This window comes from Malus domestica, chromosome 03 (assembly GCF_042453785.1).
Source record: "Malus domestica chromosome 03, GDT2T_hap1".
Lineage (NCBI taxonomy): Eukaryota > Viridiplantae > Streptophyta > Magnoliopsida > Rosales > Rosaceae > Malus > Malus domestica.
In genome coordinates this window covers 2,921,741-2,945,684 of record NC_091663.1, presented here as the reverse complement: position 1 = coordinate 2,945,684, position 23,944 = coordinate 2,921,741, and the positions used below count along the sequence as shown (strand labels likewise).

General features: G+C 39.8%; 2 protein-coding genes across 2 annotated transcripts; one reads left to right on the top strand and one right to left on the bottom strand.

Annotated features, from left to right (window-relative positions):
* Positions 1-2,900: 2,900 nt before the first annotated feature.
* Positions 2,901-3,374, bottom strand: LOC139194338 (microtubule-associated protein RP/EB family member 1C-like). Its single transcript, XM_070818646.1, has one exon. It carries the CDS (start codon positions 3,372-3,374, stop codon positions 2,901-2,903), a length of 474 nt encoding a protein of 157 aa, XP_070674747.1.
* Positions 3,375-5,536: 2,162 nt separating this feature from the next.
* On the top strand, positions 5,537-9,229 carry LOC139194337 (uncharacterized). The gene is made up of 9 exons (XM_070818645.1): positions 5,537-6,419; positions 6,837-6,893; positions 6,966-7,298; positions 7,395-7,504; positions 7,572-7,664; positions 7,748-7,891; positions 7,962-8,117; positions 8,197-8,307; positions 8,387-9,229. The coding sequence occupies exons 1-9, from the start codon at positions 5,537-5,539 to the stop codon at positions 9,227-9,229; spliced, it is 2,730 nt and encodes a 909-aa protein (XP_070674746.1).
* Positions 9,230-23,944: the final 14,715 nt, after the last annotated feature.

Here is a 23,944-nt window from a genome sequence, read left to right as displayed (position 1 = left end):
TAAATGTATTTATCCTTAGATGCGAGATCAGGTGCTCGATTCCCCCACCACCAATATCGCCCTGCATAATATATGTATATAAATTCTGTCGCAAAACAAATTGCTTTCTATAAAGGGTTGTGCCTTGATCATTGACCGTTTGAAATAGTTGTAGGTACAATTATGAAAAGGTACTACTATGAACACAACTGAAAGTTAGGGTTCCTTAGCTAAAGAATGCTCGAAGAGGAAGAGAGAGAAATGTAGAAAATGAGCTCAGAATAATTGCTTTTACTTGTATTGATTTCTTACAGTAAATGAACAGCTGTTTTGCTATTTATATCCTTCTACATCTAGTAACTACCTTGCTTAACTATTAAGCAACTATAAAATCATCTCAACCATTACACAATTGAAACATGGCATCTTAAACACCCTAGGATTACAATTCACTTGGATCACAATCCATGTATACTGTCCTTAACTACTTCATTTGGGATAACTATAAAGTTCACTCATGCCATTGTATGACATGCGTACGAATCTCTTGATCTCGTATGAATGAATTATGAAGTACAACTTGTTCAAGGAGGAAATCTGCAACTAGCTTTTGCATTAATGGGGAGTCGTCACTTTGTCTTGAACTGGGCACCTGGGCTTGGTGTTGGGCTTCGGGCAGAACCATGTAATCTTGAACTCTTCTTGGGCTTCTCTTTTTTTTAGGCCCAAAGTTTAAATATTAACCTAAACACAACTTGTAACATATTGTAGACGAGCTAAAACTTGTAGATCTTTGACGGGGTCCCAGCTCGTTCGACTTATCAAACAGCAAACTTTGATGGTTGGGTTTCATCATGTCTGTTGTAAAACAACCAGGATAATTAAACCAAGAACAATCACACAAATATGAACAACGGAAGCTTGCTTTATTAACTAATAAAGGATTACAAAAGAACTCACACACTCTCTCACATTAGTTCTGCTGCCTTACAAGTCTCTTTCAATTCACACACACCTTAATGTTAAGGTTCTCACATATTTATACTAGATAACCTAGCCAAACCTAATCCTAAACTAATTTAGAAATCCCAAAACCAACAGGAAACTCGCGTCCAAGTCTCCTACACATATTACAACTTGGATTCCTATTTTAGATAGGAATACAAACCTGATTTCATACCAATTCCAACAATCTCCACCTTGGTAAGAAATCTACATCAGAGACCTTCATCTGCTTCCACTGCTCCACCGTTGTCAAGCCTTCAAACTTGTCTAATTGTTGAGCAAAAAGTGTACACAATATGTAAACAAATAATTCACTCGACACAATTTCACCCTCGTTCATTTTTCTGAAGAGGGTTTTATTAATTCGAGTTCAACCCATTCTAGGCTACGCGCCTATTAATTACAACCCTTCTTTTGGGAAAGGAATACCCTTTAATTCTAATATGAATAAATCGTAACTTGGAGATTTGGGTGTTTATTTGATTTTGTGACTGCATCTGGGTAGAACCCTAGATTGCCTACGTACCCTCGTTGAGGGATCAAGTCACTCGTAGTTCCTTGGTATTTGGTACTTGTTTGGATTTGATGCCTTGTGCAGGCGAGGATTTTGAGCCTTTGGAGCATTTGATGCCTTGTGCAATTTTAGCTCGTGCTGGCGAGGACTTTGAACCATTGGAGCGTTTGATGCCTTGTGCAGGTTTAGCTCGTGCAGGCGAGGACTTTGAACCATTGAAGCGAGGCATAGCTTCGTGATTTTTTTTTAGATTTGTTGTGGCTTTGTGCCATTTGATCTTTGACTTCTCTTCAGCTTCGTACCTTTTGAATTTGGAGCGACTTTGTACCATTTGTATACTTGAATTTTGGACCGGCTTTGTGTCATTTGTATTGGCTTTGTACCATTGCTATTTGTATCGGCTTTGTGCCATTTGAAATTTTGATACGGCTTCATGCCATTTGGTATTTGAATAATTAATATGTAAATGACCCATTAATTAGAATTAGTGCTTTGACTTGTCTCATTGCAGTTCCTTTTCTTCCCTTTTTTATATATATCTTTCTTTTGAACTCTCATCCCCATTTAAAATGGGACTTTGAACCCATTTGACTGACAGCAAGCTTGACTTTTACTTTAAAGCTTCCAAGTTCAACAATCCTCTGTTCTTCTCCACGTGAGGTGTAGGCTTTTATTCACTGTAGCTTCTATCCTTCCTTCATTCTTTGGACAAAAGACATAAAAGGCAGCAACTGACATCTTTCAGGGGTCTTTGCCTTGTTTCTTTGTGGGATTACGCCTCATTCTTTTAAATATGCTTTTGCTAAGACTTTTCGAATTGGAGGAAGGGATCATTTCCCCTTTTTTTTCTCTTTTTTTTTATTATTTCACCATTTGAAACTTGCTGTCAAACCTACGCGATGAATCGAGATGCTTTCTTTCTTCTTTCTTTCTCCATTTTCCAGTCTACTGTAGCTTTCTTTGTTGTTTTGTTATCCCAAATTTAATGGGATCTTTGGAAAAGACATACAACAAAACAGCAGTTTTGGTTTCATGCGGACTCTGGGGAAGGTCAACGATGGTTTTCTTTGCCGTAGGGTTCCATGCTTGCTGCGGGACATACAACAAAAAGAAAAAAAAACATTCCTTTTGTCATGATTTGCTGAAATTCTTCTTCTTCCCTTTGAGACGAGGCGGCGGTTAGCTGGGCCGAGAGGGGGGAGGACCGTGGCATGGTTGCTACGTCCTTTTGGGCTTCCGTTTAACGTCCGCGACGGTGCTGCAAATATCCTCACCGACGGAGAAGAAGAATGAGTGGCAGATTTCTAGAGGCCTACGTCTTTATTCTATAGTTTGAAATCTCTGTGACGGATGCCGTGACTTGGGAGAGGATCGCGATGAAGAGAAGGCTGCTGCTGCACCCTTAGCTGATGTTTGTAATTGGGCACCTCTCTTGTTTCCTTGTTTCCCAACTTTGCAAGCTTCTTTTCCTCCTTTGCAAGCTTCTCAGAGCATTGTAATTGTTCATACTGCCTCCATTAACAGAATTGTAGTACCGCTTCATCCATTGCATGAACTCCAGATTATCGAGCGGCCTTTCTTTCACAAGCTTGCTCACTTCAATCTGCTTGGTGGTTTTGGGTTTGTTGAAAATGTCCTGAAGGACCTTGTAGTTCTGAATCATCTCGTACTCGCTCTTGGCATCAAAATTGACCTTGTGCATCGGCACGATACCGTTACGAACGGCATCCATGAGTTGGCAGTGAACGGCACCGTAACACGCCTCTTCGACTTTGTTGAGATTGAGATGGAGAGTTGGGCCAAGATCTCGGTCCTGCCTACGAAGTAAGCGCCGTCCATCATACTTCCAAACTTCTTTAGGCACCCATTCCTCCATGCAAATTGTTCAGGGCAGGAATTTCCGTAGGGGACGTTTCCTGGCCAACGAGCACACAGCTCCCCTGGAGGTTCGGCGCCGGTTGATGGCTGCTGTCGGGCTTCTGCTTTCCTGTCGGGCTTTGTCGGGCAAGTCTCGTCGGGCAAGTCTCTTCGGGCAAGGCTGAAAGAGAAGGACATCGTTAACTTTGAGAGGTGCCTTTGTGGGGCCTTAGGTGTAGGCCTTAAGGCTCACAATCAAGGTTAACATTGTAGTGCTCAGGCGTGCCACTGCCATCTTTAGCATGGCAGATGTCGAATGGATGTCAAGTTTTAGTTGTGAATATGCATATGCCCGAGGAACCATGTTAGATATAACAGGCGCCTTTGTGAGGCCTTAGGTGCAGGCCTTGAGGCTTCCTGTCAAACTAAATCAGCACTTGAGCATATTATATTCGGTCTTTATGGTTGTCGGCTATTATATTTCTGATTATCAGAGTCTGCGAGGTAGAGCGAACCCAAATAGGTGCCTCTGTGGGGCCTTAGGTGTAGGCCTTGAGACTTCCTATTAGAGTCCGTTCTTATACTCAAACCATTTAGACCGCGGAATAGAATGAATCCGGATAAGTGCCTTTTTGGGGCCTTAGGTGTAGGCCTTGAGGCTTCCTATCAGAATCCATTCCATACTTAAGCGTTCTATAATAATCATGATATAATAGAAATAAAACCAGGAGGTAGGTCGATTACTTGCGCCCCAAGTAACTTCGGACTTCTCGTTTATCAAGGATTGTCGTGGATGGGTTAAGTCCACATAAAGTTCTTTTTTATGCCTTGAGGCCAAGGACTTTTAAACTAATCAGATTTACATGCATGCGGGCTTAGGACTTGGATCTGATTTAAACACTAAAGATATATTTAAATCGGATCCAAGTACTGAGAAAGCTTTGTCATCATGATTTTGCTAGAAACAACTTGCATATAACTAGAAATATACAACATATTGCTAGACTTTAAAGAAAGAGAAGACAAAGATAGAACAAAGCAGGTCGGGCAAGATTAAACCTTATCAATTAAGGCCGATCGTCTTGCAGGTCCCTATCTTTGTAGTTCTGTCAAGGGTCTGAAAGCTTAAAGGGGGAGAGGGGAAGGGAGAATACAAAAGGTGAATCGATACTACAACAAGTTTGAACAAGGTAGCAGAGCTATTACAAAGGTTAGGAGAAAAGACTATCCCGCGGGGGATGAAGGCTTGGGCTGACTACAGCTTTGTTTTGAAAGGAAAATCTGGCTTTTTGAGCAGAGTTTGTGCTTTTGTTTGTTTGATTGAGTGTCCTTGTCTTTGTCTTCTCTTCCTCCTTTTATAGACGACTTGGTTTGCCTCCTGTAGCAACAGCTTTGCCCGAATGCGGTCTGAGGGTGATGACTCATCAGTTTTATTACATGTAATGCCCCCATAAAGTACTTTATGGGCTGTGCAGTCTGATCAGTCTACACCACTTGGTCCTTGGGTAGGTAGGCAAGTGGCCTTTGTGAATTGTATCAAGTCAGAAAAGGCCCTTTCCTGCTTTCCCAAGTTTCGGCCGGGCTTTGATCTTCTATTCCTCCAGGCCTCCTTTTGGGCCGACTCCATCCTTGGGCCAAAAATCAAGTTTTGATCCAAACAGTGCCCCCTTCAATTGATATTAAACCTGGAATTCCAGGCGCCAATATTAATTGAAAGAAACTCCTTATTATACCCATGAAACCTTTGCGATTGAACTTCTCCATTTTCTGTGTTCCGTAGAAAGAAATCCTTCTGCGATTAAAAACTTTCCTGCTTCCCACTATTCTTCTCTGTTGCCCGACCAGTTTGCATCCTTATCATCTTCCTTGTTTTCTCTCTCGACCTTCATAAAAATGGCTTCAAGATCCAGCCAAACACCCCCATCTTACGAATCCGGTGACGGAATCGCCACTCTACGCCGTCTACTCAACGGGCTGCATCGTCCGCGGGCAGGTTTATATTCTGAGCTTTTCTTTGAGACGCATGTAATATAATCATTGGGCCCCGCCTGGATTTCTCGGGTCCCCTCAGTGGTGGAAAGCAACATGCCAAGGGAGAACTGGTTTACCCCAAATCCCTATTCGGCTAGTTCGGGCATCTCTTCCTCGAAATGGTCATCATATCGTCGAGGATTTCCCTTGATGAATGATCCTACCTGGGCCCAATGGGTTGACGAATTAGAGCCTTTCTTCAAGCAGAAATGGAGGAATAACAGAATTTATGAACTGATCATGCTTTCAAAGACTTCAGTTATCCTTAAGCCCGAATTAGTTACTTCTGCCCTCCTTTTTTGGAATACGGGCACAAACACTTTCGATTTCCGCATGGGCCCCATGTCTCCCACCATTCTTGATATGGCCCAGGTCTTCGGTTTAAGGCCATCGGGCAGGATAGTGGACGTTACTCAAGACTGGGTTCCGTCTTCTACCACCGGGAGCTCGAGTTCATCTACCCTATTTCTTCCTCTGAGCTATAACTCCGCCACTTTCAAGAGTTATGGGACCTCCTTTAAAGGATTCATTCCTTTTGTAAAGGCAAATTTTGGGGCAGGCTCCCCTCGGGCTGACAAAGATCAAGAGCATATGTATTTTCTTTTATACTGGCTCAACAAGCACATCTTCCCCAACAAATCTAAAGGAGTGAGGGTAGAATGGATCCCCTTGGTAGAGATTCTTCACAATTTTGATGATGTAGCCACAGGTCCATTCCTTCTTTCTCATCTCTATCACCTTCTTTTTGAAATGACTCAAGACGAGCCGTTTGAGACCAACTTGAATGGACCCATCTGGATGATACAAATCTGGCTGCAATGGTATTTTCCAGAATTTCGAGCTGCTAATCTGGAGTTCCCAGAGGGTGTGGCTCCTGCCCGAATCCTGGCTGAAGCTCCCCCTGTAGACCATTCTACCTTTGCCTGCTTTTACTTTTTCAGAGTCTGCATGACTCGATCAGACTTGGAATGGGGTGCGTCAGTCTTGAGGAGATATCCTTGGTTCTCTGACCAAGCCTTCCAAGATGCCACTGGTGAGGATGCTACCCCCCCTTGCAGGGAGAAATTTATCAGCTGCATTCAACCGAGAGACTTGGCCTAGGGGGTTCGGGGCAATAGATATGATCGAGGCTTGGAAGTATACCATCCTAACTTCTGCAGCAGGCAGTTAGGATTTAGGCAAGCCATACATGTCTCCTTCTTTGACTTTGTCCATTGTGGCACCTCATTCCGGTTACAGACTCCATCTGAAGTGACATTCTGAGCCGCCCGACGCAGCCTGGATGTAATGAGTCAAGCAGCCCGTCATTCCGTTATTCTCAATTTTGAATGTACCTCGCTGTTTTCCTCTTAGTGGGAAGACAAATGGACTAAAAAGTACGGATGAGATTTGAAGGTGAATCACGATCGCATCTTCAGCCAGCTTTCTCTTAAATCATATCCTGGCTCAGGCGAGCTTGCAAATTGGAAGGAGATGATTCAGGAGAAAAACCGGTTACTTCTGATAGGTACTTCTCTTTCAACTCGATTTGGCTTCCCTTCTGAAGTCCTTCTATCCTTACTTTTGCTGAATTCTGCAGCTCCAGTGGATGTTGAATTGAAAGTCATTGAATCCGAAGGTGACTCCGCTGATGCTGCAATTCTTCATGGTGCTGCCGCAGAGGCTGAGAGACGAGAAGCCGGGGAAGGGACGGACATCTCAGAATCCATTGGGGATTCAGAGGCTGAAGGAACACCCAAGGCAATCACTAAAGCCCTTAAGCGAAAGAAAGTGGTCATGGCTAAAGATCCCGACCCTGATTCTGCACCTCTTCCGACCACCACAAGACCCATTCTTACTCGAAAGAATAAGCGGGCAAGGATTACCATTCCTCCTAAATCAGGAGCCCCATCTGTTCCAGTTCCTGAGGCAGGTAGAAAGAAACAACAATCTTCAAGTGAGTTTCTTTTTTCTACATCAAACTGCTACCTTTCTCCTTTATCTAATTGTTCCTTTTATCGATCAACAGGACCTCAAGCATCTAAAAGGCCAATCCTTGCTTCTAAGGAGGAACCACTACGGGCTGTTATGCTTAAAAAGGCCGAAGAATTGCGAAACACCGCCCTTCGAGAACTTGAGGTATGGCTGATTTTTATAGTATACTTTCTTATTTTCATACAACCCTGAACTTGATTATTCTGATCAGGCTACGAGAAATGAAATGCTCTCTTCACCCGAGGCTTCTCCGCGACCTGCCCGAGAGAAAAATCTTTCCCCCTCCCAGACCAATCCTGCTGAGGTACTTTCTCTCCTATCTTTAACTCTCCAATTTTATGGATCTAATGGCTAAGGTCTTTTCTTTCCTCCTAATTGTTTTCCTAGGCTGGTGCATCTGCCTCTTTGCCTAGTCATGAACCCCCTCTGAGATCTATGACTTCTTCTACTGCTCTGGATGCGACCCCTTCCTCTCAATTTGATCCGTCCACAGGAGTTATATTGCATTTTGTGGATGAGGATGATCCCTTGGTAAATTATTATTTCCTCATTGAAATTCTGCACATTGCTACCTAATTAACTATTTTTATGTTTCCTGCAGCTATCTTCAGTATATGAGCCACCTCCCTCACTAGTGGTCTTGGATAAGGAACCCATAGTTCCTGAGATCCCTGTAGCATCAGATGCAGCGATTTCGCAGGCGTTTGTTCGCCCGATAGTTGATGAACCTTCTTCTCATCCTCAAGATCAAACTCAGGTACTGGAATATTTTCTTCTTGCTTCTTCCTCTGGTGACCCTTTTGTTGACAATTACTGCTTCTTTTGGATATATCCAGGATGCAGGCACAGGTTCAGGCGCAGCTCTTTCCTCTTCTGCTGGCGGTGAAGAACCTTCTCCCCAACCAAAAGTTAGTACCTTCTCTGGTGAAACTCCGGGGCTGAGTCAGGTAAACTTCTTTTCTCCAGAACCTCTTTTGCTTCAACCTGTATTCAGATTATCTTGACCGAGTCTTTTGGTTTTTGTAGCAAGCTTCAAAAGAAACTTCCCTTCCTCTATTGGCTCGTAAATCAAAGCGCCCCCATCCTCATTCATCTTCTAGAGGTACTGGTACTTCCTCCTCTGGAGTTGAGCAGACTAAACAGGCAGAGATTGCCCCCTCAATAGGCATTGTCTCATCGGAGGGAACTGTCACGCTAGACCCTCCTCATTTCCCATCCTCTGATCCTGCCAAGCTGCCCAAACTCTTTGAAGCACTCGGGCGACTTGAGACGCGGTTGAAATCTTCAACGCAGCCTTCAGCAACCTCCATGTCTTCGGAGCAACAGCAAATCTTTCAGGAATGGGCAAAGAAAGAATTTACCGCGTCATTTAGTCTCAAGGCTCTTTGTGATCTTGAGAAGGTCATAACTGAATTTTTCAAAACCGGTCGTTTGTCCAAGCCTCAGCACGATTCTTTCCTCTCTTTCTTCGAGAACCTGAGGGCTCTGAGGGAACAATACCAGAGAGCGGATAGACAGGCTAACCGGGCAAAATGCTTTATGGAAAAGGAATCAAACTCTTCTACTCAAGTCAACCGACTGATGGGAGAAAGCATGCAGACTAAAGAAAGGGTTAAAGTGATTTCTTCTGAAATTCAGCAGCTGGAAGAGCAATTGGTTGCCCTTAAGGAAGAACAAGCCACTCTTCTGTACACCCTTGAACACCAAATCGAAGGGGTAGAGAAAGCAACTTCGGAGTTAGAGCAAGCCAAGTCCCAACTTGTAAACCACCATACTGTCTTGGCCGAACCCAATAGGATTTTTACCATCATGCGAACATATCATTCCAGAATAATCACTCTTTGTGAAGATGTAAAGTTTTTATCATAGAATGATTTGTAACCCCTTTTTGTATTAGAATGAACATGTAATTTGCTTCTTGCTCTGCCATATCTGAATTGACTTTGGGCAACTCGTTGCCCCCTCTGTCTACGCACTTTTCTCCTCCCCCTTCCCTGTTGACAACCTTATAATCTGCCCCTGGTCCTCCGGTCTCCTCGTGGCACCTCTATTCAGCCAACACCCCTGGCTCTTTAAAAATGAGGTTGATCATATTAATAGGAGCCTCCGGAAAAGGGTTAGTGTCCACCATCATACTGGCTTGGGGTGAGTCAAGTAACAGCTTCCTTTTCACTATAAGATCTTGTACCCAATCTCTAAACTGGACACAATTAACTATAGAATGGTTGAAGGTATAATGCAGCTTGCAATACTTTTTTCCCCTGAGTTCCTCGGGCTTGGGCATCTTTTTGGCACTGTCGGGCAAAATTACTCTCGCCCGCACCAACTCTTCATAGATCTCCGGTGCCTTGGTTAAATCAAACGAATAGCTCTGATACTTTGGGGGTTTCATGGGGACGAAACCACCATCATTCATCACGATCTTCTGATCCTTAATAGGTTGGACTAATCCTTTGATCGTCAATGGTTTGAAGGGTGTAGTCATCTCAGCAGCACATACATCTATATTTTCTTCCTCATGACCATCCTCGTGTTCGGGCCTGGTTTCTCCCACCTCCACATGGTGAATAGTAGCCTTGCTTTTGTAGAAATGATGGACTTTGGAAGTGTGCTTCACTTGCTGTTCCTCTTGCAACAACCTCTCGTACTTCATGGCAGCAATCACGAGTTCTTGTAGCTCATTAAACTGTGTATCATAAAATCTTTTTCTCAAAGGTAATTTTAAAGCCCTTTGAGCAATGGATATGAGCTGTGCTTGATTGACAGGGAATTGGCATCTCATCCTTGTTCTCCTGAACCTCATCATGAAGTCTTCCGTGGACTCATGATCGTATTGTTTTACCTCCACTAGATCATTGATGGTCAATTCTGGTTCTATTCTGTAGAACTGTTCATGGAAAGCCATCTCCATCTGCCCCCAGTTGGCAATAGAGTTGGGGGGTAATAGAGAATACCATTGAGACGCCAATCTTGCCAATGAATTTCCAAACAATCTCAATTTGTAGTTTGGATTGTCCTCATACGCCACACAGTGATTGGAGAATTTGAAAATATGGTCTCTGGAGGACACACTGCTGTCTTCACCTGTGAAGGTAGGGAATGCGGGCATCTTGAAATTAGAAGGGAATGGATTTAGCTCGTCGATATATTCAGGATACGGCTTCTGGTAAGTAATCCTGAATACTGGGTGAGCTCGTGGTTGGGCGTTTTGAGTCACCGTTCTTCTTAACTCAGCCAACTCCTCCCTTAGTTGTTGAGTGGCTAAATTATCATTATGACCGAGGATAGCTGATCCAATCTTCGGGCTCCGGTCATTGCCCGCATTTGCTTCTCTCCTTGGTTCGAGCTTCCTCCAGTTAGATCCTCCACCTTTATTGACCATCGGGGGTGGTCTATAGGGTGGAGGTTTATCTGACGCAGTAGTGGTAGTAGTAGTGGTAGTCTCTTTTCCACTAGTTTCTCCCATCATACCTGGCATTCCGTACCTCATCCTTTCTTGTTCGTTCTGCCCCTTATTATTAAATGATAATAATGGGAAACTGGGAAACTCTTTCTCCGGAATCGGCTCCATCACTGGTTGACTTCCTTCAGGAATTACCTTTTTCTTTCCCCTATCTCCTGCTTCAGTGCGAATAAGGGAATGATTGGCTCATTTCTTGTGATAACCTGGCTCATTCCACTTCCTTGAGCACCTTTTGGGATAGAGAACTCCAAATCAAGCCTTCTCTGTAGATTCCCTGTGAGCATACAGAGTCTGCTTACTTCTCCCTTTGTTTCCAGGGAGATTCTTTCCATGCTCTTTAATACTTGGATCATTGTAACTTGTAGCTCTTCATTGCTTCCCTTTTCTTGTGATCTTTCAGATGCAGTCGGGCTGTCTGGAACCACCTGTCCGGATGGGGAAGAAGGATTTTCTGATTGTTCTGCCATTTGGAGAAGACCTTCCTTTGGATTCCTTTTACCAAGCTTATAGTTCTTCCTTTTGGACATGCAAGATCTGGAAGTTTAGATCCCACCGGGCGTGCCAAAACTATGTTCAGGGCAGGAATTTCCGTAGGGGACGTTTCCTGGCCAACGAGCACACAGCTCCCCTGGAGGTTCGGCGCCGGTTGAGGGCTGCTGTCGAGCTTCTGCTTTCCTGTCGGGCTTTGTCGGGCAAGTCTCGTCGGGCAAGAACTCGTCGGGCAAGTCTCTTCGGGCAAGGCTGAAAGAGAAGGACATCTTTAACTTTGAGAGGTACCTTTGTGGGGCCTTAGGTGTAGGCCTTAAGGCTCACAATCAAGGTTAACATTGTAGTGCTCAGGCATGCCACTGCCATCTTTAGCATGACAGATGTCGAATGGATGTCAAGTTTTAGTTGTGAATATGCATATGCCCGAGGAACCGTGTTAGATATAACAGGCGCCTTTGTGAGGCCTTAGGTGCAGGCCTTGAGGCTTCCTGTCAAACTAAATCAGCACTTGAGCATATTATATTCGGTCTTTATGGTTGTCGGGGTCTGATAACTATTTATTTCTGATTATCCGAGTCTGCGAGGTAGAGCGAACCCAAATAGGTGCCTCTGTAGGGCCTTAGGTGTAGGCCTTGAGGCTTCCTATTAGAGTCTGTTCTTATACTCAAACCATTTAGATCGCGGAATAGAATGAATCCAGATAAGTGCCTTTTTGGGGCCTTAGGTGTAGGCCTTGAGGCTTCCTATCAGAATTCATTTCATACTTAAGCGTTCTATAATAATCATGATATAATAGAAATAAAACCAGGAGGTAGGTCGATTACTTGCGCCCCAAGTAACTTCGGACTTCTCGTTTATCAAGGATTGTCGTGGATGGGTTAAGTCCACATAAAGTTCTTTTTTATGCCTTGAGGCCAAGGACTTTTAAACTAATCAGATTTACATGCCTGCGGGCTTAGGACTTGGATCTGATTTAAACACTAAAGATATATTTAAATCGGATCCAAGTACTGAGAAAGCTTTGTCATCATGATTTTGCTAGAAACAACTTGCATATAACTAGAAATATACAACATATTGCTAGACTTTAAAGAAAGAGAAGACAAAGACAGAACAAAGCAGGTCGGGCAAGATTAAACCTTATCAATTAAGGCCGATCGTCTTGCAGGTCCCTATCTTTGTAGTTCTGTCAAGGGTCTGAAATCCTAAAGGGGGAGAGGGGAAGGGAGAATACAAAAGGTGAATCGATACTACAACAAGTTTGAACAAGGTAGCAGAGCTATTACAAAAGTTAGGAGAAAAGACTATCCCGCGGGGGATGAAGGCTTGGGCTGACTACAGCTTTGTTTTGAAAGGCAAATCTGGCTTTTTGAGCAGAGTTTGTGCTTTTGTTTGTTTGATTGAGTGTCCTTGTCTTTGTCTTCTCTTCCTCCTTTTATAGACGACTTGGTTTGGCTCCTGTAGCAACAGCTTTGCCCGAATGCGGTTTGAGGGTGATGACTCATCAGTTTTATTACATGTAATGCCCCCATAAAGTACTTTATGGGCTGTGCAGTCTGATCAGTCTACACCACTTGGTCCTTGGGTAGGTAGGCAAGTGGCCTTTGTGAATTGTATCAAGTCAGAAAAGGCCCTTTCCTGCTTTCCCAAGTTTCGCCCGGGCTTTGATCTTCTATTCCTCCAGGCTTCCTTTTGGGCCGACTCCATCCTTGGGCCAAAAATCAAGTTTTGATCCAAACACAAATCATACTTCCAAACTTCTTTAAGCACCCATGCGACTGGTTCTTCTTTTTTAGATTGGGTTGAATCCAATCAGCATGTTTTGCTGAAATCTCCATTGTATATCGCTGCGGCGGAAGAGGGATGTGGTGATTTTGTTGCGGTTGCAATTTGGGAGGACCTTGGGGAATGGGAGAGTTTGGAGAAGCAAAGTGCTTCTTTTCCTCCTACAAAGCAGAAGAAAGAACCAACCCAAAAGAGATTAAAAGAATGAAATGGCTATACCTTTGAATGCTTTGTAGCTTTTCCTGCTCCTAGTTCTTCTTTGATGTCCGTATTTCGCCATTATCTCTCAATTTCTCTCTTAACTTCTGCAGGGTCTCCTTTTCCTCCCCCTTCTACTGCAACTTATGCCTATTTATAGGCATCATAGGAAGCCTCTGGAGCTTTTACGTGGGAGAGATAAAGGCCATATCTTTCGCCACCCTCTCCCACTAACCGTGTAACCTCCCACGTCTTGCAGAAAACCTTCCACGTTTTGCAGGAGATGGGGAGTTTTGCTCCATGTTTTCTCTCCTTTTGTAGGGAACAACATGTGTTTTCTTCTCTCCCTTTATATATATATATATATATATATATATATATATATATATATTTATTATATTTTTTTTGTTCCCGTTTTCTTCTCTTGTCGGGTCGCACTTGGTGCGATGGCAAGTGCCTTCGCCCATAAGCGGTAGGTCTCGGGTTCGAGACTTGGGAGCAGCCTCTTCATAAATGGGGGTAAGGCTAGCCGACATTCACCTCTCCCAGACCCTGCGTAAAGCGGGAGCCTTGTGCACTGGGTACGACCTTTTTTTTTTTCTTCTCTTGTCGACTTGGATTTCCAAGTCTAAACAGACTTCACGTGAGCAGCATCCATATTTTCCTTTGAGAAGTTTATTTGCTGCAAACTTCTCTTATTTTGTTTTATTTTTATTTAGGGGTTTATCTTATGCTAGGTATCCAACAGATAAGGGAATTCAAATTCCCTGATTTTGGTGGTTTCAGATATCCCACTTCCAAGCCCCCCTTTTTTTTTTAATTTCTCTTGATCAGTTCTTCCACACAGCCTCCATATTAGACCTGGCAGTTTCTGACATGATACGATGACACGACACAAAAACGACACGAAAATAATGGGTTTCGGGTCAACACGATAACTAATCGGGTCATTATCGGGTGACCCGTTAAGAACCCGTTAATAACGGGTTCTTAACTGGTATACACGCGGGTAACACGTGGGTAATCTATTTCGACCTGTTAAGAAAAAAATTATTTTGATAATTTTAAAGTTTAATTACTAAAAGATTTATTATAAAATACAATAGCCATATTAATATATACAATATATGCTATATTAAATATATTGTTTTGTATTATATTATTATTCTATATAAGTTAAAAAAAAAAGTTTTGGTCATTATTTATTTTTATTATGAGAGTTCCTTATTATCATTACTAGGATAAATTTTACTTAACATGTTATTGTCCAAAATTAAAATAAACTAGTATAGTATTTGTATAGACAATAACTAAGAAGACATACATACAAGTATGAAAAATGTGAAAGAATATATAAACACTCGTGATTCATCATTATTCTTCCACGAGTAAATAGTGGTTACACTTACATTATCGTTTAGATTTTTAAAATCCTTCAAACCCTCATGAATAATGTTTTTTATTTGAGGGAAAAATTAATAAAATTAATAATAATTATTGTAGAAGTGCAAAAAATTGTAAAAAAAATATACAATCACTCATAATGACAAGTTTTACAACTTTCATGAAGGGGTCACCTTAGAAATCCAACACTATAATCCATAATCCTTAAATTTATATTTAATTGTCGATTGTATTTTACACTTTATTCTTGTTACTGAATTTCATTTTTTAAATTTTCTTTTTTGAAAACATGATCATCTGGTGGATGTAAGAAAATGAACGGTTCAGATCTTTGATATCACGTTTCAATATTTACAGTTAACTGAAATATGAGTCGATGTCATATAGTTTGTAGAAACTTTATAAACATCAAGCAATATTTTCACTAACCGTAAGACTTTGAACATAATATCAACGATCCAAACTGTTCATCTTCTTGCATCCTCTAATAGATCATGTTTTCAAAAAATAAAATCTGAAAAAATAAAATTTGATGAGAAAAATGAAGCGTAAATGTAAACAACAATCAACGGTTAAATTTTGATATATGATTTATATGATTATAGTGACGAATTTCGAAGTTAAACTCTTCACCAAAGTTATAAAGCTTGTCATTACGAAAGTTTATATATATTTTTTATATTTTTTGTACTTCTACATTAATTAAAAAACTATTAAAAACTTTACATAAATAACAGCCGTAAGATAAATGAGAATAAATCTGAACCGTTGGATTCTATTTGAGTTATATTGTTAGAACTTTTTGGGACAAAAAAACCCTTTTTATTTCCCAATTTTACTATCTGATCATCTGATCAAAAGTCACAACAAAAGCCAGCCCTAAATCTAATCCCTTTCTATCTATCTCCCCACTCCCGTAACCCTCATTCTCTCCCGACCCGCCGTCGGTTCTTCCTAGCCCCTCTCTCCCGCCGTATGTTCTTGCGGTAGCCTCTCTCTCTTTTCTCCTCCCTCGTTCAGTGGACGGAATCATTCTTGATCTTGTCATCTCTGCTCTGGTCATCGTCTCTACATCTCTGCATTCTCCAGATTCCACTCCAGGTTCGATTTTGTTTCTACGTCTCTACATCTCTGTTCGTTTCATTTGTTTAATGTTGTATCTTCATAAATCTTATGTTTTTGTTTCTTCTTTTTCATTCAAAATTATGAATTTTCATTTCTTGAAAAAAAAACCCATATTTTGTTTTTAAAATCTGACAAATTTTGTTTAGTTCCAACATGCAATGATTTAACTTTGGAATTGGATTATATGAATTGTTAATTGATATGGGGATTCTGGATTTTAGCTACTGATTCTAGATTTTAGATTTCGGTGGTACGGTTTTGGTGAACTATTAAGCTTAGTTCGTGTTGTTGAATGTAATCTAATGATCCTTGCACAGTGTGCATAATTGTTAATTGGTTTCAATTCAATGATGTGTAGAAGTAGAACTTCTTTTGCTTTCTGGGTTTGCACACATGGGTTAAGTGTGGGGAAGAATTGTTGATGAGCTTGCTGTAGTCTTTTGTTGCAAATATTTGGTTCGATTTCGAAACTCCTTTTTCCCTTGCCATCTGGTCTCAAATACTTGGAGTTGAGGCATGTTGCTACAGAGCACAGACGACGGGATTTTTTAATTTTTTTTTTCTACTGTATTTCATGATGCTGCAAATGCATTAATCAGAGGTCAATTCCTTAAAGAAGTTAATGGAATTTGTTACAGATGTAAAAAATATAAACCAAATTAAGGTTAAACTGTAGGCTGAAATATTAGATATAAACAGATATGCGCTTTCCAAATCAAATACCCTCGAAAAGATATTGGGAAAATCAGTCTATAGATGCCTGCTCAATTATGTCCAAAACACACCCCTAAAAAAAGTATTATGTTTTTAATTTGATTATTTCTTGGTTTAAAATATATTTTTTTTAACGGGTAACGGGTCGGGTCATATTACTTTAATATTATCGGGTTGATATCGGGTCGGGTCATTTTACTCGTTTATTTTAATGGGTGTTACACGACACGGTCCATTAAGATATCGGGTATGACACGAAAACGACACGAACACGAAAAACACAACACGAATGCCAGGTCTACTCCATACCATTTTTCACTGTTTGTTTGTTTTTCTTTTTGAAGAGAAGAACAAAAAGGTTAGTAAGGCTCTCTTTTTTTTTTTGTTTGGTTTTGAATGCATGTTCTGCAGCTTTATTCATTATTATCTTTTTTGCAGGTGTCTTGGTGGCGACCCTTTGCTAGACCTGGTAGTTTCTGACACGACACGAAAATAACGGGTTTCGGGTCAACACAATAACTTATCGGGTCGTTATCGGATGATCCATTAAGAATCCGTTAATAACGGGTTCTTAACAGTTATACACGCTGGTAACATGTGGGTAACCTATTTCGACCCGTTAAGAAAAAAAATATTTTGATAATTTTAAAGTTTAATTATTAAAAGATTTATTATAAAATACAATAGTCATATTAATATACAATATATTCTATATTAAATATATAGTTTTGTATTATTATTCTATATAAGTTAATGTCGTACCCAGTGCACAAGGCTCCCGCTTTACGCAGGGTCTGGGAGAGATAAATGTCGGCTAGCCTTACCCCTATTTATGGAGAGGCTACTCCCAAGTCTCGAACCCGAGACCTACCACTTATAGCGAAGGCACTTGCCATCGCACCAAGTGCGATCTTCTATTATTCTATATAAGTTAAAAAAAAAAATTTCAGTCATTATTTATTTTTATTATGAGAGTTCCTTATTATCATTACTAGGATAAATTTTACTTAACATGTTGTTGACCAAAATTAAAATAAGGATAAAGTACAAAAAACCACTTCAAGTATTGGGGTCACGACACTTTCATACCTCATTTTTTAAAATTGACAATGTCATACCGCATCTTACAAATTTGTGACAATGTTATACCTTCATCAATTTTTTGTTAGTTTTTTTGTTAAATGCTGACGTGGCAAGAGATGGGGACCATTCACTAATTCAACTGGTTTAAAAAATAATTAAATATTAAAAAATTAAGAATAAAAAAAAAAAAAAGTTTCCTAGGGGTGCGGCACCCCTTTTCCTTCTCCCGCACCAATTTCAATTTTTTTTGTTCTTTTCTCTCCTCCTCCTTCTTCACCTTTTTCTTTTGGGGCGAAAATGGATGTCACTTTTTTTTTTTTTTCTCGTTCTTCTTCTCTCTCATTCTTCTTCTTTTTCACCTTCTTCTTCTTCTTCATCTTCTTCTCCTGGGCCGAAACTGGATTTGTTATTTTTTTTTTTCCTTCTTCTTCTTGGGCCGAAACTGGGTATGAATTTTTTTTTTTTCATTCTTCTTCTTGGGCTGAAACTGGGTATGAATTTTTTTTTCTTTTTGTTTGTTTTTTTTTTTTTTTTTTTTTTTTGTCTGGGTTGCAGGTAGAGGGAAAAGGGGACGAAGATGAAGATGGGGAGGAGACAGAAAGGATTCTTCTTCTTCTTCTTGGGCCGAAACTGGGTTCGATTTTTGTTTGTTTGTTTTGTTTATGGGTTGCAGGTAGAGGAAAAAGGGGAAGAAGATGAAGATGGGGGAGGAGAGATGAGTGCGCATTGGGTGGGGGGGACGAACTGGGTTGGAGAGAGAGAGAGAGAGAGGCGAGAAAGGGGAGAGAGAGAGAGAGAGAGAGAGAGGAGAGAGGGTGGTGAAGGACGGGTGGGAAGGGGTTTTGGGTTGCAGAGAAGAGAGAGTGGCGAGAAAAGGGGCAGAGAGAGGAGAGAGTGAGAGAGATTTAATATATATATATTTTTAATTTTTTAATTTTTTATTATTAAAAATATATTTATTATTTTTTAATCCAATTGGATTAGTGAATGGGACACGTGTTGGGCCACGTCAGCATTTAACAGAGAAATTAATAGAAAAACTGACGGAGGTCTGACATTGGCATAAATTCGTAAGATGAGGTATGACATTGTCAATTTTAAAAGATGAGGTATGAAAGTGTCGGGACACCAATAGTTGAGGTAGTTTTTTGTACTTTACCCTTAAAATAAACTAGTATAGTATTTGTATAGGCAAGAACTAAGAAGACATACATACAAGCATGAAAAATGTGAAATAATATATAAACACTCATGATTCATCATTATTCCTCAACGAGTAGATAATGGTTACACTTACATTATCATTTAGATTTTTAAAATCATTCAAACCCTCATGAATAATGTTTTTTATTTGAGGGAAAATTAATAAAATTAATAATAATTATTGTAGAAGTGTAAAAAATGTAAAAAAAAAAAAAAATACAATCACTCATAGTGACAAGCTTTACAACTTTCATGAAGGGGTCAACTTCGAAATCCAACACTATAATCCATAAACCTTAAATTTATATTTAACCATCGATTGTCATTTATGTTTTATTCTTCTTACTGAATTTCATTTTTTAAATTTTCTTTTTTGAAAACGTGATCATCTAGCGGATGTAAGAAGATGAACTGTTCAAATATTTGATATCACGTTTCGATATTTACGGTTAACTGAAATATGAGTTGATGTCATATAGTTTGTAGAAACTTTATAAACATCAAGCAATATTTTCACTAACCGTAAAACTCTGAATATAATATCAACGATCCAAACCGTTCATCTTCCTACATCCTCTAATAGATCATGTTTTCAAATAAAGAAAATCTGAAAAAAAACAAAATTTAATGAGAACAATGAAGCGTAAATGTAAACAACAATCAACGGTTAAATTTTGATCTATAATTTATATGATTATAGTGGCGAATTTCGAAGTTAAGCTCTTCATGAAAGTTGTAAAGCTTGTCATTACGAGCGTTTATATATTTTTTTCTATATTTTTTTACACTTCTACATTAATTAAAAAACTATTAAAGACTTTAGGTAAACGAAAATATACTTAAAAGAAAAATGCATTTTTATGTTTTGGATGTGACAGTATGGTATATATATACTTATTTAGTATTATGTTTTTCATTTGATTATTTATTGGTTTAAAATATATTTTCATTAACGGGTAATGGGTTAGGTCATGTTACCTGTTAATATTATCGGGTCGATTTCGAGTCGGGTCATTTTACCCGTTTATTTTAACGGGTGTTACACGACATGACCTGTTAAGATATCGGGTATGACACAAAAACAACACGAACACGAAAAACACGACACGAATGCCAGGTCTACCCTTTGCTTTTGGAAGCTTGCCTGATGAATTCGTACAAAACAGTAGGATTTTTTTTTGTCTCTTTGGTTTTGATGTACAACCTTTCTTCCATTCATCTTTATTTGTATATTATTTTTTTGTTTCAACAATACTTGTATGGAAGGAAGCAGTGAGTATTGATCTACTGTACCACGAGGAACAAAGGAATTTTGTACCTTCTGTTTCGAGGAGTCAACCTCCTTCAATTATTATTTTTTTTTTTTTTTTTTTTTTTTGTTCAACAATGGTACCCAAGGTCAATGTTGTCTGACAGTACAAAATCTCTTTACCAAGTCCAAATCTAGCCCACAGTCAGGAAACTAAAACATGACCCCATCTCTAACTCTGACCAGACTTCCTTGAAGAATACGATGAAGCTTAGGTAAATCTCAATGTATTGAATCTACCTCTAATTTTAAAGTTCTTGAGTCTTCAAAGGAATCGGTACAATACAAAGGTGCCTTCGTTACTGCACCTTCTCAAATCTCCGAATTCTTGATGTCTTCATATAATGTCATAAAATCTGCAAACCTTCTGTTTCGAGGAGTCAACCTCCTTCAATTTTTTTATTTTATTTTATTTTTTTGTTCAACACTAACATGCACCAAATTCAAACAATGCTTGAACTTTGATACACCAACTATCAGAGGGATTATCAGTCGTAGCAATCTTTTTGACTAGAATTTCACCTTCAGCTATAACCTCACGAACAAAATGATATCTCACATCTATATGTTTGGTCCTTACATGATGTACCTGATACTTCGCCAAGTAAATGACACTTTGACTATCACAATACACATCCAACTTGTGTTGATTTACACCCAAATCTTCTATCAAACCAAGTGTCCAAATAGCCTCCTTAATAGCCTCAGCCATCGCCATATATTCATCTTTTGTGGTTGATAAGCAACGGTTGGTTGTAGTATTGATCTCCAACATATAGGACCTTTCGCCATAGTGAATACATACCCTGTGGTAGACCTTCTTTTGTCTAAATCACTAGCAAAATCAGAGTCCACATAACCAATGGATAACTTATCAATTTCTCCATCATTCCATTCAAAACAAATTCCTGTACTCCTTGTTCCATGAAGATATCTCAGTATCCATTTAGCAGCATCCCAATGCATTTTTCCAGGATTATGCATAAACCTACTTACAATTCCAACTGCATGAGCAATATCGGGCCGAGTACATACCATAGCGTACATCAACCCTCCAACCAAACTGGAGTAAGGAACATCTTTCATCTTAGCTTTTTCTTCATCACGCTTAGGGCATAGTTGAGTGCTCAACTTAAAATGAGGAGCAAGAGGTGTACTCACAGGTTTGGTTTCCCCATTAATGCCAAACTTGTGTAGCAGTTTTTCCAAGTATTGTTTATGCGATAAATACACCAGTCCTTCCTTCCTATTTCGTGTGATCTCCATCCCCAAAATCTTCCTTGCTTCATCGAGATTTTTCATCTCAAACTCTTTCTGCATCTGAGCTTTGAGCTTTGTAATTTCGATTATATCACTAGAGGCAATAAGCATATCATCCACATAAATCAATAAGTAGACATATGTACCTACACTTAATTTCTTGTGATACACGCAATGGTTGTAATGACTTCTAGTGTAGTCATGATCTTTCATAAATTATCAAACCTCAAATACCATTGCCTCAGTGATTGCTTTAAACCATATAGTGACTTGTTGAGTTTGCAAACTAGACCCTCTTTTCCTTTTTCTTCATACCCTTCAGGTTGCCTTATGTAAATCTCTTCAGACAAATTTCCATGTAGAAAAGCAATTTTTACGTCCAATTGGACTAACTTGAGATCAAACTGTGCCACTAGTGCAAGTAGAATTTGGATGGATGAGTGTTTCACTATAGGAGAAAAAAATTCGTTATAATCTATTCCTTCCTTCTGAGCGTAACCTTTAGCCACTAGTCTGGCTTTGAACCTCACCGAACTTGCATCATCTATTCCATCCTTCTTTGCATATACCCACTTGCATCCAATAGCCTTTCTTCCCTTAGGCAACTCCACCAGTTCCCAGGTTTTATTCTTCTTGAGTAACAACATCTCGTCATCCATAGTTTCACGCCAATGCTTTGCTTCTCCACTACTCGCTGCTTCAGTAAAACTTGTAGGGATATCAACTTCAATTACTGGTAACGCGTATGCCATACATGCAACACAATCTTTGAATCTGGCAGGAAGCACAACCTCTCTTTTTCCTTTCCTTTTGGCAATGCACTCTTCTTGAGTTTGAACATCATCAACCACAACTTCTTCATCTTGTCTTTCTTCTTGGTCGACACAATCTTCTTCTTCAATGTGACCATCATCCTCGGTACTTGTTTTTCCAGAATTATTGGAAGATAGCTCCACCTCATGGACAACATTCCTTTCTTCGCTAAGTTTCATATGAGTTTCATTGAACGTCACGTCTCTGCTCACTACTACCTTCTTGAGTTCTGTGCTCCACAACCTGAATCCCTTGACACCATTATTGAACCCTAAAAAGATAGCTTTCCTTGCTCTCGGCTTCAATTTGTTTTCTTTCACGTGGTAGTAAATATCACACCCAAAAACTCTTAGTCTTTCATAGTCTTGAGCTATTTTTCCTGACCATAATTCCATTGGAGTCTTACCATTTAGAGCTGCAGAAGGTAGACGATTCAAAATATGGCATGCATAATTTAATGCCTTTGCCCAAAATCTTTTATGCAATTTCGCTTGTGAAAGCATACATCTCACCTTTTCCAACAATGTTCGATTCAACCTTTCTACAATACCATTTTGTTGGGGAGTTTCTCTAACACTAGAGTGACGAGTAATACCTTCCTTTTTGCATATCTTGAAGAATGGATCATAAGTATATTCCCCGCCATTAACACTTCTTAAGACTTTCAACTTCTTGCCAGTCTTCTTTTCAACCGTATTTTTCCATTCCAATAAAATATTCAACACCTCATGTTTGTGCTTCATCATATAAATCCATGATCTTCGTGAGTAATCATCAATGAATGACACAAACCATCTCTTCCATCCTAGAGATTCATGCTTTGCAGGTCCCCAAACATCCGAGTGTACATAATCCAATATACCCTCAGTTTGATGTATTGCAGTGCCAAATTTTACCTTTGTTTGCTTGTCAAGAATGCAATGTTCACAAAAATTTATTTTTCCACTTTTGGCTCCCTTTAGAACCCCTTATTTAATCAACCCTTGCAGCGCTTGGTTTCCCACATGCCCCAACCTTATATGCCATAGAGAAGATGTATCAGCTTAATCACCTTCTGCCACCATAGCCACCTGTTTTTTCCATAGTTTTACCCTCTAACAAGTAAAGCAAACCTTTTCTAGGAGCCTTCATCATCACTAATGCCCCTCTAGCTACCTTGAGTATATTATTCTCGGAATAAAATTTGCAACCTTGAGATTCAAGGGTGCCTACATAAAATAAATTCTTCTTGAGGTTTGTAACATATCTTATTGAGTGTAACTCTCGAATTACACCATCATGATGTTTAATCATAACACTGCCAATGTCTTGTGTTGAACATGGATTATCATCATCCATATACACAGTTCCAGTGAGACTTTTGAAGGATGAGAACCAATGACGTTGGGAAGTCATATGATGAGTGCATCCAGTGTCAAGTACCCATTGATTCACGTAGTCTATGCTTTTCGCTGCTGTTAGGGCACAAACAAAATCCTCATCATCGGCCTCAACAATGTTTGCCTCTGAATCTTCATGTTTCTTTTCTTTGTTTTTAGCCTTGATTTTAGGACAATCCTTCTTCCAGTGTCCTTTCTCATGGCAAAAGGCACACTCATCCTTATCCAAGAATTTCCTGTTGCTTGAGTTACCTCTTGTGCGAGACTTGCTTTTCTTCCTATTTGCAGACTTTCTTTCCTTTGATCTTCCTCTCACCATTAATGCTTCAGAATTGTTCCTTTCTTGTCTATCAAGATTT

Bases quoted from the DNA above. Each gene is read 5' to 3' on its own strand.
- LOC139194338 (XM_070818646.1), bottom strand. From the start codon at position 3,374: ATGGAGGAATGGGTGCCTAAAGAAGTTTGGAAGTATGATGGACGGCGC.
- LOC139194337 (XM_070818645.1), top strand. From the start codon at position 5,537: ATGAATGATCCTACCTGGGCCCAATGGGTTGACGAATTAGAGCCTTTC. The intron at 7,299-7,394 runs GTAGAAAGAAAC...ATCGATCAACAG, and splicing joins TGTTCCAGTTCCTGAGGCAG to GACCTCAAGCATCTAAAAGG. The intron at 7,505-7,571 runs GTATGGCTGATT...TATTCTGATCAG, and splicing joins CCGCCCTTCGAGAACTTGAG to GCTACGAGAAATGAAATGCT.